This window comes from Cupressus sempervirens, chromosome 4 (assembly GCF_028749045.1).
Source record: "Cupressus sempervirens isolate cs-2001-9-10 chromosome 4, ASM2874904v1, whole genome shotgun sequence".
In the NCBI taxonomy this organism is placed as follows: domain Eukaryota; kingdom Viridiplantae; phylum Streptophyta; class Pinopsida; order Cupressales; family Cupressaceae; genus Cupressus; species Cupressus sempervirens.
This window is the reverse complement of record NC_143121.1, coordinates 661,810,716-661,827,232: the sequence shown is the minus strand read 5'-3', so window position 1 is coordinate 661,827,232 and position 16,517 is coordinate 661,810,716. Positions and strand designations below refer to the sequence as shown.

At 34.9% G+C, this 16,517-nt stretch overlaps 1 protein-coding gene across 2 annotated transcripts in view; it reads right to left on the bottom strand.

Annotated features, from left to right (window-relative positions):
• Positions 1 to 678: 678 nt before the first annotated feature.
• The window catches only part of LOC149562992 (large ribosomal subunit protein uL10-like), a 52,831-nt gene continuing 36,992 nt past the window's right edge, over positions 679 to 16,517 (bottom strand). The window contains exons 4-5 of one of the 2 annotated variants that reach the window (XM_089826431.1): positions 3,941 to 3,979; positions 679 to 1,975 (exon numbers count right to left, since the gene is read on the bottom strand). In XM_089826431.1, the coding sequence (XP_089682557.1) occupies positions 1,340 to 1,975; positions 3,941 to 3,979 (675 nt within the window). In that variant the 3' untranslated portion in view covers positions 679 to 1,339. The remainder of the gene's footprint in view (positions 1,976 to 3,940; positions 3,980 to 16,517) is intronic. The other variant, XM_089826432.1, reaches the window with a different exon arrangement.

The window sequence follows — 16,517 nt, the reverse complement described above, 5'->3', positions numbered from 1 at the left end:
CTCTTATGTATCGAGAAAATATTTTTTATTGAAATATTTATTAAACTATTTTAATTCCAATGATGTTAAATAGTATTATTGATGCAATGGCATTTTAACATCAGCACGGTTGTTATGGATCAAAGGATGTTTTTATTGATCACATTTCAAAAATATTTTCCAGCACATCCTTAACATGGAAGCATAGGGTCCTTCAAAAATATATTTAATTACTTGATACTTAAATTATACAACTTTGTGAGAAACACACGTCATGATATGAAACTTTTGACTGCCTTATCTCCGGGGATCAAACCCTGTCTTCTGATTCCAAAATCAGCTTTATTCGACAGAAACGATTGGGCATATAATTTACTATAATCTTAAACATGAGCACTCGTGTGTCGATTTGAAATCAGAATAATGCAATTGCATGTTTCCATCTCCTTTACAACGTATGTAAAAATTCTAAATTGAATGGGATAGAAATTTAGCAGCAGACATTTTTACAAGTAATTAATGGTTGAAATGCTAAACTCAGCACACAAATTGCAATAGTCAACGTGAAGAAAGAACACGTAGTTCGTAAACTATCGCATCATGCTGCCTTCTACACCATATTCCTAATCTTTGGGACTTCATAAAAAATAAATTGCACTACAAAATGCATGCGAGAGCCTTAATATGTTAGACAAAATCTTAACATTCTTGATCTCTCGACTTGGTTAGAATTGAATAGTAATGGTGAATTATAAGATTATACACTCCGAAAGCTTAGTTATGGGAAGAGAGGGTGAAGAGAACATAATATCTCTATGTTGAGATGATGACTTCACCCCTGTATGGGTTCAATCCCACAAATTAAAATGCCTACTCATCTTATTTTGAAAATAAAATAGAAATATTGAGCACGCCCCAAGTCATCCCATTCCATTTGAAAAGATGTATTCACTTTCATAGTCGTGTTCAAAATTTGTTTGGGGAACATACAAAACTAAATTGAAAGCAATGTATCTGAGGCAAAGCTAGCGATGGCACCCTGTTAAACCAATTCATAATCTCGCAAGGAAGAATATAGGAGTTCCTTGGAACTAAAAGTTATCTTTTTACTGACAAGCCATAATGTATGGGCCCCAATGCACTCTTAATAAACTGGACCATAACCCATGTCTTCATCAGGCTCCTCTTTTAGTTGAGGTTTCCTTTCCACTTCACGTCGATCGGCTGTGGAAACAGCAGTCGCTGCACACTTTATGGATCCTTCAAATACTCCTCCCTCCACATTGGAAAGAATAGTCCATTGCAAGGGCAAAAGCTAGAACAACTCTTTAAGCATTGATGAATTAACAAGGGCCAACCGCTAATGTAGGATTGTTGAGAGGGATAGAAATGGTTGCCACAAAGAAAAAACAGCGGAAAATTTTTCCTTTAATTCTTCCTCTACAATGTCAAGAATAGCAGGATCAAATACTGACCCATTTCCATACATAGCCTTCACGACTAGTCCATGTGACAACGCAAGAATACCAAGCTTGGCCAGCAAATCTGCTTCAGAAGAACTGGCTTTCTCTCCCTTCTTCATAAGCTCTAGAACAGTGTTTCCAGGGGGTACAACAGCATCAATTAAGCCACCTTTTGTGAAAATAAGAGCAACATTTCCCACAAGCAGAGGTTTTATGTTCTGATAAACAGTAATCCCAGACTTTTCTGCAAAGGCCTGTATGGCTGTCTTCATCATTGCATTTTTGCCCAAGAAAACAACTGAGTTAGGCCTCAGCTGCTGACGGATGGACTGTAACTGATGGGGTCCCACATTGTCTGCCGAGCATACTAACAACTGATCATACTGCTCGATCAACTTGTACACCTTCTTGTTGTGAACCATCTTTTGCTTGGACCTGGACAGCAATGTGGTATCATTGCCAGAAACAGCTCCATTACGTTTGGTGGATAGTGGGTCGGATGATTCTTTGCCAACTGACCGAAATTCCTTATCCTGTTAACAAGGATTGTAAATGGTACAAGTGAGATGCATGATCAATAGAAAATAACACTTTGACTAAAAGGAGTACAATGCAAAAACACACGCCAAGGATTATAAATGGTACAAGTAAGATGCATGATCAATAGAAAATAACGCTTTGACTAAAAGAATTACAATGCAAAAACACACGCCACTACCATTTCTGACAAATGACGCTTTGACTAAAAGATTACAATGCAAAAACACACGCCACTACCATTTCTGACAAATGAGGATTCCACAAATTGTAAGTTCAATTCTTTAATGTGACAATTATTAATAGACTGCAATCTAGGAAATTGCAGCTTTCTACCTTGTTATTTCTCTTGATTCTCTGGATAGTAGTACAGTTTATAGGCTCTATTCTAATGCTATTACACATGAATGTACCACTAGTTCAATTAATTTATTTTAAGTATAAATTTAAAAAAATACAACCCAATTCATTCGAGTCTACTCGAGCTTAACAAATAATAACAAGAGCTCCTTTAGAGCTAGAGTCCATGCCTTAGTGAAAATTGGAGGATAGATTTATTCTATAGCTAAAACATGTCATTCACTTCATTGCTTAGAATGGTTAAATATTTCTAAATATAATTATTAGTATATTAAGTTTTATGTTAAAATTACATACGAATATTTTATATTAGTTAAAATATGAATTGCTATATATGTATTGTTTTAAAATTATATCAATATTTTAAAATTTAAATATTAAAAAAATTTAAAATTTAAAATTAACTTCTATATTTTTTTAAATTTACATGTAGATTGGAAATATATTTTTACATTTAAAATTCAATCAATTAAAACTTTGAAACAGAAAAATGTAAAGATATAAAAAATAAAATTAAAAAATGTCACTATGAACTTTCATATTCTAAACAGGTTTTCTTAATCTTTTCAGAAAGATCCAGAATTGAGTTTGTTTTACAAGTATTTAAACTTCTGCCAACCGTGCAAAGTGGTAAAATATGGAATGTTTGCGGTGGGCCATTTCCTGACAAGCATTATTCACATTCTCATCTACAGCTTTTTCGGTTTTTTTTAATTCCAAAAAAATGATTTTTCTCGAGGAAATTGGCCACAGGCCAATAGGAAATAAGAATTTAGATCATAGAAAATGAATTTAAAAATACTGGGTCTACAAACCTTAGCTTGGAACAATTTTTTTTGGGCATGAAATTTGATACTAGGAAATTGGAACATTAGTTTGCTGCCTTATAAGGCAGGGACTGATAATTAGCCTCAGCTCATTACCCATGGAAAAAAAATCCTACTAGTTAAATTGATAAATATTGATAAACATATTGTCAAAAACTTTCAACAATAAAAAAACAAAATCGCTTTCCAAATATCGATTAGCTTTCACATAGCTCCCTCCCACCTACCTATAGATGTCAAAGAAATGTATCCTGAACTTCTTAGACACGTATAACAGTCAAAGCTGTCTGATTTGTTTGGTAGCCCTTAGCCCATTGGTGCATTTGAATGGCTCACAAAGAATCCACATAGGATCAAGTCTTGTTCCGACACGAATAAGAAGGGATGAAGCTAAGATCTTTTTCCAACCAAATCTGAAAAGTACAGACTCCTCAGACCTGGCAGTTAGCTGTACACCTGATGCCGCAGTTTGCTTAACTGGTAGCAGAATGCTATACATCCTAAAATATATATTTCCAATCATTCATCTGGTTAATAAATAACTAGAAATATGATTTAGGAAAATTTAAAATAGAAAATAATTGATTTCATAAAACACTGTAATCTCATACCCTAGGACAATCAATTATTGTCATTTTCCAATTCACTGCTTAATAATTTCCAACTTTACATGTTTGAATGTTTCATAACAAAATATTAGGTGCTAAAGACCAACAATAACATAACAAGATCTCATCTCAAATCTTTCAAAAATTATGTAAACAATAACTATACCTTGTGCGCAAGTTTCCCCAGGCTCACTTGATTCATTGTCTGCAAGGATAAAGATATATTTTGTCAGCTAATAGTTTACCATTACAACCATAAATCATCAATATGCAACTCTTGACATTGTTACTCTACATAAACATGCCATAGAACAGAGAGGCAAACCACCATTGGGACCTACAATATCACACCTAGAAGTAGTATCATACACCAAGAACAAACACAAGTCAGACCAAGCAACATTTTGAATTAAAAATCTTGGTAGTTCTGAAGCTCCAATCCCAGATTGAAGAATGCACAAACCATCACTCTGGGAACATAGTGGTTCTAAAGAAATCAATTTGCATAAACTGCATTGCTTATTTCCATGCACACACTCCAAAGCATAAAAGACCAGAAATATCCTTGGATGTAAAAAAAAAATATGCCTATCAATCTGCCATATAATAGATATTGGTCATTGATGCAGAAGAAGAATACAAATCATTTATTCACAGCCAAAACAGAAAAAAGCATGGAGAAATCCAACATAAGCACAGAAACTCTTCAAGATCCCACTCAGACAATATGGAATACACCAGAATAGTATTTAATGTGGGATCACATAAATAATAAGTCGCGACTCCAAATGTCTTAAAAAATAGCTGCAATAGAGAGAAGAAACAATATTGAAACCTTTATTGATTTTAGATTTCTTACAATACACCACCAGAGCATAAGGCATTCTACCCAGATCAAAACAAACTAGCAGTACATATTTCAGCATTTCAGCCAATCAAACATTAAAAAAAGTGAAAAAACACATCTGCCTGATAATCATAAAGACAATTCGCAACAAAATCTCCAATTTTCTAATAATCTGTAAACATTATTACAACTAAATTGCAGTCTGTATGGTGCATTACAACAAATACTAAATCTTTTATACAATTTGCTAAGAATATAAGCCACTAAATCAACTAAATGATCCAGCACGGGTATATACTCCTACTATTATTAAACATTTGAATACTGTCATCCATCAATTCTATTAAAGTGAGTTACTTTAAAGTGGAAAAAGTTAAACCAGATTATCTTAAGATGATAAATGGGTCAACCATAGTTGGCAGAATCTGACTCGCCAAAAACTTGGCAGACCCAAAATTTGTAACTGAGAAAAAACTCAGCAACTTAAAAAATTGCTTAGATTTCTATGGAAACATGTTTTAACTTTTCTTTTGCAAAATTCACTGATAAAATGTATCCAATGCACACAAAAAATGTTTTCTACTGAATTTGATTGATTTGAATGCAAAATTGTGTTGATTTTAATCAGATTTATGGGTTATAGGAATTTGAATTTTAATAACTGTTCTTAAAAAGTATATGCCGATTCTATGTGATATGTTGCTCCTCTATCTTGCTTTGCACTAAATGATTTTTGTACATTGCAAGATACTTAAATTGATCATTATATGTATAATAGTGCGGATACCAAGGTTGCATGGGGACGGGGGTACTTGAGGTACTTAGGGTACTGGTACAGCTACAGCTACAGCTATTTTCCAAAATAGGGGACGGGGGTACTTGGGTATGTCAAACTTTGTTTTTATTTATACTTTAATATTTATAGAATATCTGATATTATGAGTCATGACAATGGTTTTTACAAACAAGAACAGTGATAAAGTTTGCAGGTGTAATGCATTGTTTTCAGTTTCAGATTTGCTATATGTTTGTAATAATAAGATATAAAAAATGTTTAGATGCATAATAGAGAAGGAAAACTTTATACGTGAACAAGAAGATCATAAATCATATGACAATGACATATTGCAAATGATAAACTTCTGACTTGAACAGAAACTGATTAGGTATTGAATTAAGCTTGATAGACAACAAGCTAATATACGCAAACAAAAAACTGAAAGATAAATCAGAAATCTTAATCAAGGTCCTTAGCTATGATGCTCTCCACCAAGTACTAAGTACTTAGGATACATGTACCTGGTACTTGGGTACATGTACCAGGGGTACGAGTACTCATGCAACCTTGGTGGAGCATTGTCTCCGGTATGGACATGTCACTACACGAACATAGTTCACGTAGTGACATGTCCCATGACCGATCACTAACTAATCGATATACTAATTGATATGTATGTTGTTTAATCGATACTCATTATTGATTCAAGTTACAACTAATATCAACATTATGATTTATATTAACAACATTATTAATATCCGTAGTATGAACAATATGATTTAATATCAATAGCATGGTTAATAATTGTTATATCAAACTCAATCATGTATATATGCATATTTAATAATATAAATATATATAGATATGCTCCATGGAGTTTTTAGGACGGAGACATTTTCCTGATACGGGTACGGGTCGAAGCAAAGATTTAGGGGATGAACTCTCAGGGTACGGCGATTAAAAACAAAAGAGATTTATTTTTATATATAGGGACGAAATTCAAATATGCATGTCATAACATTGAAAAACCATTCACCATAGACATTTTAGAAGATCGATACATGGAAAATTATCAAATGACAAATACTAAGTACTTCCATTTTAGCAATATCACATACATATATAGCAAAGATCAAAATGTCTAAGTATCATGCATGAAATCAGAATGAAATAAAGAGAAGTCCACCTTAAATAGTAAGTAGTAAATACTCAATGCAATCTTTCCTCTTAGCAAGTATGCCAAATTTTTAAAAAAGTAGAAGAGTTAGTGTTTTAGTGGTTTAAACTTTAAATTTTTAATGGACGAATTATAATTTGCATATTTTTGTTATGTTTTGCCTTTCCCTGATTGGCTGGAAAAAAGGAGACAACAGCAGTTTTGGGGGCAGATTGAGGATAGGAAAGCAGTCCCCGGTACTGTTGGTCATCCCCAAGTTTCTTGCAAAAAAAAAAAAAGGCCCATTTCAGGGACATTTTTGAGTTTGACAAAAAAGGGACAACTTTGGGGACGGCAAAAATCCGTCCCCATGTCCTTGTTTCGTTTCTCGGACAGGTAGGGCCCCAAAATCATAGGGGACCTGTCCCCGTGGAACACTGATATATATAGACACACACACACACACACATATATATACATGATTGCTAATTTGTTAATTATTAATCATGTATTGTGATAACCATAATCATAACAGTATATAGAAGGATAGTAATCAAATGTTCAAAGGCTGATAGGCCACTTATGCATTTAATTCCATCCATAGTTCTGAGAATTGCCATGAAATCACCTGAATCATCGGTTTGGCGATTCAATTCAACCTGGGTATTTTTTATGAGTCATAAATCAGGTCAGCCAATTTTTTCTCACGAATTGCCGATTCATGTGATTCACGGAAAAAATCGCCTAAATCGGCTGCGCAACAAAGCATAAAGTGGACTTTTTTTTTAATTAAAACACTTTTTTTTAATTTTCATTTTGGCATTTCCTCTTTGTCTTAACCCTAAAGGGCCTTCTAATTGTTAAGCATGAGTAAAGGAGAGGAAAAGTGTGAGAGAAGAAGAAAAGGAAAACCACAAGTTTCCAACCAGCAAGAAGGAAGAGCACCAAAGAGATCAAAAGTCCATTTAGGGAGGCCATAAGATTGCATTGGGAGCATTAAGGAGTCAATAGCAACACTCCTCAACTCATTTGCAAGAGGTAAGTGTTGATTTGTTTTTTGCATGTTCATGTATTATGCATTTTTTGTTAATTTTTTTAGTTTTCATTTGCAAATTTTGAATATTTTTTAGTTTTACTAAATTGCAAACTAGCGTTTGTTGTTTTCTAGCTTTTGTTTATTAGTTTCAAACTTTGAGATTTTACTTGAATTTTCTTGTTGCAGCAGCCCTTTGCTTTCATTTTCCGTAATGGGTAAAAAAGATGAATGTTGGAAATATACCAAAGAGTTTCCTAGAAGAAACAAATTTCAAACAAAATGTATGTTTTGTAAATAAATGAATTATGGTGGTATTTATAGATTCAAATACCACATTGCAACTATACCTGGACATGATATTACAATTTGCACTCAACAAACTGCTGAGGCAAAACACACTTGTTTAGTGGCATTAGGAAAATATGAACAAGAGAAATTGAATAAGAAAAGCCAACTTGAAGGGTTAAGGGCTATTGGCTCCCATGCTCCCATAGCCGCATCTACATCTGCATCAGCTTTCGCATCCATAAGTTGTGTTGGAGAGGGTTCTTCTAGGCCTCATTTTCGTCCTAGTTCTAGTGCTCATGCTCATGCTAGTGCTAGTGTTATTGCTAGTCGGTCTTATACTGAGATTGAGTCCAACTCCAACCTATTGCGGCCTAGAGAGCAAAAAAACAGAGTGGATAGTTACTTTGTGCCCCCGCACTACTCCTGGCTCACAAGCCACGCTTGAGGGCATGGGTTTGAACAAGGAGATTCATGATGCTACAAGAAAAGAGATTTGCAAATTTTGGTACTTTCACAACATTCTATTTGTTGCAGCTAGGTAATTGATTCTTTTTTCTTTGTTTTTTTTAAGGTTAAAGTAAAACTTTAATTATATCTACTTGTTTTATGATTCATTGATTAATCATAGATTCACTTTACAAGCTTACATAATGATTTGACATCTAAATTTCTAATCATAATCTATTTGTGATAGAGCTCCTTATTGGCAAAACATGATAGATGTAGTTGCTATTTGTGGTCCGGGGTTTAAAGCCCCAACTGAGGCTGAGTTGAGTGGATACCTCTTGGATGAAATGGTAGAGGATATGAAGGTTGAGCTTGAGGACCACTGAAAGGAGTGGATCAAAAAGGGTTGCACCATCATGATTGATGATTGGATAGATAGGAGGAATAGAACACTCCTCAATTTTCTTGTTTCCTGTGGAGGTGATTGATCATTCTACTTTCCTACATACGTAGTGAATTGTGAATTGTGATTGAATATTTCAAATTTTGATTTGTATATTGCTAATTTGTTGACAATCGATGATAATTCATTGTTTTGTAGGATATTCCATGTTCCTCAAATCCATTGATGCTTCCGCTCATAAAAAACACCACATACTTATGTGAGTTTATTGAGGAAATCGTAGCAGAGGTGGGGGAACAACACGTGGTGCAAGTGGTGACGGATAATGCAGCAAGTTATGTTGTTGCAGGTAAACTTTTAACTTTTCAAGTTTTGAAAATAAATTTATTTGAATTTTTGTAACTTTTTCTAATTCTAAGTTTCCTAACTTCTAACATGTTTGAATTTCTAATTAACTTAAATTGTTGTAGGTAAACTTTTGATGGAAAGGCACCCCACCATATTTTGGTCCCCTTGTGCGGCACACTGCCTTGACCTCATGTTGGAGGAAATTGGCAAGCTTGAGTGGGTCAAATCATGTGTCGAAAGGGCAAAAAATATATGCAAGTTTATCTATAATCATTCATTCGTCCTTAGCACAATGAGGGACTACATAGAAGGCAAGGAGTTAGCTCATCCAAGCATCACAAGGTTTGCCTCGAATTTCATCACATTGTAGTCCTTGTTGACATCAAGAGACAATTTGAGGAGCTTGTTTGTTGGACAGGAGTGGATTACTTCTTCCTATGCTACGACCACTGCAGGGGTAGATGTGGTGAATTGCATCTTTGATGATGATGGTTTTTGAAAACCTGCTAAAGAAATCCATAAGGTAAATTTATTGCAATTTAACATTTAGTATTTTACTATTTACTATTTACTATTTAATATTTAATTATTTAATGATTTAGTTTTACTTTTAGTTATATTATTTTATATTTAAGTTTTGACTCAAATGTTTTTTTTTACATTATATGCAGGTCACTGAGCCCCTTGTATCTCTCCTACAAACTGTTGATGGGGAGAAGCCCTCTATGGGCTACATATATGAGGGGATGGATAGGGCCAAGTAGACCATTAGAGCCCAATATACAGGAGTGCAAGAGAAGTATGCCCCTATTTGGGATATCATTGATAGGAGATGGTAGAATTAGCTCCATTGACCCATCCATGCAGCAACTTACTTTTTGAATTCGACATTTCGTTTTTGTCCTGACTTCAAGGCAGATGAGGAGGTTCTCATTGGCTTATATACAATGATCCAAAGGTTGAGTAGTGATGAGGATAGCACAGCTGCAACCATTGAGCTCGACAAGTTCAATAATAAAGAAGGGCCACTTTTCTTTGGCAAGATGGCCATAGATGCTCGGACAACAATACAGCCAGGCAAAAATTTAATAATATATTCATGAATCTAAAGTTTATGACTTATGCATTTTAATTGTTGATTATGTAATTTTAAAATTGAATATGAGACTAATTGTTTATGTTTTCCCTTATTTCAGATGGATGGTGGCAAATGTTTGGGCCCACAACCCCAAAACTTCAAAAAATAGTCATTTGTATTTTGAGTCAACCAAGCAGCTCTTCTAGATGTGAGCGCAATTGGTCCATGTTCGAGCACATCCACTCGAAGAGGAGAAATAGGTTGAATGTGCAGAGGTTGAATAATCTTGTCTTTGTTCAATACAACCTTCGTCTTAGGATTAGACAGATTTTGGGCACTGATTCCTCTCCGATCATTCTGGAGGAGATTGATCCAGAATCAAAATGGCTCACTGAGGCTATGGATCCAGTCTTCACTGAGGAAGACCATGAGTGGGTTGACCAAGTGGATAGAGAGGCTGAGGCTAAGGCTGTGGCCATGGCAGAGGAGGCAGCTAGAGCACGTTCAGGCACTGGTAGACGCAAACGCGCACGCACAGACATAGGTCATAGTGATGTTGTTTGTGAGCCCATCTTACATGTGGGGCCAATGGCTCGACAGTCCTCTAGGACCTACCTTAGACGCCTTTCTAGGAGGCTGGCTAGATACTGAGAGGCTGGAGCTGAGGCTGCGACCAAACTTGAGGATGATGATAAAGATGACGACGTGGCTTGAGCTGGAGCCTTGTTTTTTCATTTTGTTTATAGATATTGATAGACATACGTTTCATGGATCTTCATCTTAGATTCTTACATTACATTTATGATTTGATGTCTTATGGATCTTCATCTTACATACATTCTATGATTTGAATCATTATGATCATATGATTTCTATTTACTTCAGCTAGAGCGTACAATTTACATTTTACGTGTAACATAGTTATGTATGTGATGGATTTATCATTTATGTTCCATGTTTATGTATGTTAACTTCTTTTTGATGATGTTACAGTGTGTTTAAGTTATATTCAATAAAGGGTGCATGAAATAAGTTTTAAATTGTTAAAATCTCTAAATTTAAAGGGTTTTTTCTAATTTGCCGATTCATAGCCGATTCATGATTCGATTCGGCCTTGTTGATTCCGATCCGATTCCGATTCTCGTTACTTAGATTTCATGGATAGAAATAATCCGACCAAAGCGAGAACTCATTAACACTCCCTCTTAGCTAGGAAGCATGATTACTATCCTAAAGTAAACACAATGGATATTGTGTAAGAGAGATATCACCTCAATGTGATATTAGGAGTTATGGCATATTTACGTACATCAAGTCTCATGATATCCACGATAAATGATACCACCTCATGGTGATATCAGGAGTACAGGCATGTCCATGAATATCAAGTCACATGATATTCACAAAAGCCATTATGGTATGTGCACAGGCATCAAGTCACATGATGCCTATCATAAGGATATATGTTCATGGTATATCCATGGATATTACGTCACATAAGATCCACCATGAAATATCTTAGTTATATACTCATTGTGGCTATCCATAATTATTAATTCTCATGATATCCACCACTCAGTTAATATCTCTTAAGAGATACAAAGTTATCAACTATCATGACATGTCCACAGATATCAAATCTCATGATATCCATCATAATATATTTTCATAGATATCACTTCATGTGATATCCACCACTTATGGCTTTCCATAAATATCACTTCACGTGATACCCACCATTATGGATTTTCATAGATACCGCCTTATGTGATATCCACCTTTATTGTGAGATGTCACCGCATAATGATGGTAAGATATATAAGTGTTCATCATTGAGGAACTGTCATCTCTTAATGGTGTTCACAGAGGCCCATTAATCATTGAACAAATGAAGTCATATTCTCACACACATGACATCCACCATGAAACATATCAAAGGGTGGATCCACCATGGCTCATCCTAGAGGGTGGAAACAAGGACTTTCACCTCAGAATTTTCTCTCAAAGGGAAGAATGTATAAAGATACAATTAATAGATTACAGATGTTGAAATTCCTTTTCCGCTAAGGCTTCATAAGCCCTTATGCAGTTCCTGCAGTCTTGGCCCCAAAGGAAGAAGGTACGTGGAGATTATGTGATGGAGCCCATAATTTCAAAAAAAATCTGGACTTCCATTTGAGCGCCTTTTCTAATCTTTTTACCTTATAAGCTTATCTCATATTTTTATCATTAAAGATTAGATCCAATATATATTCCTAAGTCAGATGGTCCATGCCAGATTATTTTAATCCTAAAGTCACTATTATTCTGACTGAAATCTTATCCTACAAATGATAATATTGAGAAACAGAATGAAGGAAGAGAGCACAATATGAATTTTTCTTTTCAGGAATCTGATTTTACACACATTGAGATTGACATTAATTTGAATGCTATGCAAAAGAACTGGTAGCGAAATTCAATCAGGAGTTTGGTGTGAAGTGACATCTGCATATATCAGAATGAACAGTTCAGACTATGAAAATATTTACCAGTTATTTGATGGTATCAAGCGATACTTAGAACCATTTCCCAATAGTCTACTACAAGATCAATCTATATATCAGAAGATTCAGGACACACAATATTGATGTTCCTGTTAAGAATGGAAATAAACACCAGTATACAGTATTCACAGTAATCAGTAAAAGATATACACAGGTTGAACCTCACTGAAAAATTGAAAATATAAACAATCTGTAAGGCAGTGATAAAGATGGAACTCTGTGACTATAGTTTGGTGAATGCTTTTAAGAAAGAGCTTCTAAAATCAGATTGCATACTACACTTTTGTTAGTCATACAAGAACTGGGAGTTGATGCTAAAAAGTGTCGAAGAGAATGGGCTGTTACATGCATGATGACATCAACAATCATTAAAGCATCGCAGACTTTATTCAATACCAGTCTTAAAACTCTATGCGACCACTCAAGCTGGAATCCATCTAGACACTTATTTTTCATATCCAGAGAAGACAGAGATTTCAAAAACAATAATTGCAGTATATATGTCATACTTAGTGGAAATATATATCTGAAAAAAATAAGTAGATATCATCATAAAGTGTCGAACATATTCTGTATCTATGATAGTGAAAGAATCACGTGCCCCTCTTTGTCAGATAACTTGTGGTAAAAGGTCCTATATGTTGATAATTGGAAAATCTGGAAATAGGCGGCTGTGGAGATCACTTGGAGTGGTGAGTCTGTATTAGATTTTCCATGATTCCAGCCTCAAACAGAGATCAGAATAGACTATCGGTGATAACTTGACATTGATATCATTTAAGATTTTGAGGTTGAGTCTCCAATAGCAACCTGACATGAGCAAACCATGAAACGTTTAACTGGTGAGTTTGAATCATAGTAACGAGAATAGCGGCGATTCACACGATTCGGCGATTCGATTCAAACCAAATGATTTTTTGTGAATATGTGAATTGAATCAGCGATAATGGGTTTATGAAATAAGTTACTCACTAAATTTCAAGGGTTTTTTAAAATTTGCCGATTCATGGCCGATTCAATTCCAATTCATGGCTGATTCGCAATTCAATTTGGCCTTGCTGATTCCAATCCGATTCCGATTCTCATTACACTTCAAATACAGTTTGAAAATTCACAAAAGGATCTTTGCAAGCATTGTCATGTATTCAGAGGTACTATGCAAATTTTTTAATGGATTGATTAATATAAGCAAATGGATATCGTGGCAAAGGGAAACCAGGTTTGCAAGTTAAAGACATACCGCATATGAAGCATGGAGATGGAATTTGTCTGAACAACCGGATATGATTAACGCTGCTTGATATATTCGAATGGAATGAAGAGTTTGTGTGGATAGTGTCAATATGGAGCGTGAGATTTGCAGTGTATTCCCACATCAAGCGAATTTTTCAAACCAAATTTTGTCATCATTTGAGAATATGAGACTCTAGGATCGTGAACCTTGGAATGGTAAATCTGTTTGTGTATATTCAGAAGTGGGAGATTATTATAGTCATGGTCCAAAATTGAATATGGGATAATCATTGAAACATTGTTGAGGAGCATTCAAAACCGCACCTTCTTGTTACTTAGCACCCAATGATTTGTTGGGGAACCGGAGGTATTCTCGAGAAGTTTTCATGTTTTTGTTATCAATTCATTTTTTATTCAGGAACTCTTATAACATTCTGTATTCTTTAAGTTTCTACAATAGGAAAGGTACCACCCAAAATCACAAAATTGAACAGTAGCTTAGATCCATCATCTTCAAACATTGGAGCTAAAAGGGTCTTGGAAAACTCCTCAGTTTATTGCATTCATTCAAAATCATCTTCTGTAAAGCATCAAGTTCAGAGGAGAATGACCAGTAATGTGTCCACATCATTGCCTCCAATGTCCAACTCTATGACTTTACACTTCTGTCATTCTTTACATCATTTTCTATTGATCTTTGACATCAATAAATAAATATGTGTGTGTGCGTGTGTGTGTGTATATATATAAAGTCTCAAATCATTAGTTCCCAAATGGAGGCCCTAGTAATTATTAAAAATTAGGGCTCCATCAAAATCTTTATCATTATTATTGTTCCCAGTTGATTTTGCACGATTGCCTATCTTTTTCATCAGCCTTATATTTCTCAAATGTTATTTTCAAATATTTCAACCGATGGAGTTTATTTATTTTTGAGCTGATGGAAATGTAATTCTTTATGGAACCAGTGCCTGGCTATATGTCCACCACCTCGGCCTTTCTTGTGACCGAGCATCCATTTGCTGACTGTTTTATATATCTTCTCGTCATAACTTTGCAAGCATCCTTCCAGATTTAGCTCTGTGAATTCTATTCATTCTTCCTGCAATAATTATGTCACACTGCGAGCTCTTATATCTTTCATGAGCTAAGCATTTGTGGTTTTCAGACATGCCAAATTTTTTTAGCATCCAACTTCTTCAGATTTCATTTCGTCTACCAGACGAGGATATCAATTTATACCCGTACAAGGCAGCGCACCTCTTTCTAGCAGTACAGTAAGGTTATGTGTTTCATTATTCTTTTTATGCTACAGCAGAAAAATTGAATGCTGATATCATAGATGTGAACTTCATATGTTGTCAATGTATTACTGCAAGTAATCCGCCATGCATATGTTCCTTACAAATTCTGTGTAAGATATGATGTTTTGAAGCATCGAAGCACTTTACTGCACATATTGTTTAAATAAGTTGGCTTACATAGAGGTGTTGGCAATATGCCTCTGAGATAAGTACAGTATTTGTTGCCATGGTAAAAAAATTGTACATGAATATGATATCAGAAATGCAAATTGATACCAGAACTGAAACTTTACACGAGATCTACTAGGATGCACCCATAAGGACCAAAATGGTCAAGATAAAGGGTGGGAGGAGAGAACATCCTTATAATAGCAAAAACAAGATGAATCAGTAATATATAGATAGATAGATAGATCTCCTAGGAAGCACCCATAAGGACCAAAATGGTCATTATAAAGGGTGGGAGGAGAGAACATCCCTATAAAAGTAAAAACAAGATGAATCAGTAATAAATATATATATAGATCACAACATTAAATAACTAAGTCAGCTCATGATTGTCCAATATATAACTCTTGTTGTCAAGTCAAGCGGTGTGTGATCGGGCATAATTAATAACCCACTGAAATCCTTGGCCAAGGTAGGTTAGTTGCATGCTTGTCACCGTGATCACTAGAGGTCAAAGTACTAGCTGGCAGAGGATAGGTTGATGGAGGATATCCACTCAGGTGGCAAGACCGTGGTGCCCCAAGCCTAACCCCGGGGTAGGGAGGGTCTTTCTCGAATGAGATTTTGTGGGGATAAATAAAGGTCCATGGTTGGGAGTTTAAGTCCATGGCAATGCTTCTCCTCTCCACCAAATGTCAAGGCTTGCTCAACACAATCACCATTATCTACTTCATATCTGGTACTTGATTCTTTTTATTATCATTTATATTTGGCATAATATTATGTAATCATGATACTTAGTTCTGTTATTTTGCGTATGCTATCATTTGAAAGTTTGTATTAGGAATGGAAAAGAAATAGATATGGTAGTTATAATTGTATTTCTTGTGAGTTCAGATTAGTTCATTATTGTTCTCTTTGAAGTGAATGGCAATATCTGAATAAGTTCGTTAAATTCCTTTTTCATATGAAGTAGTTGTTATAAACTTATAACTATCACTTTGTCATTCTATTATGAAAATAGATGTATCTTGAATTATAGTTTTAGATTGGCTATGGGAAAATAGCATGTTACACAATAGGTCTCTGGGCAACCTATTCTATGCCTAAC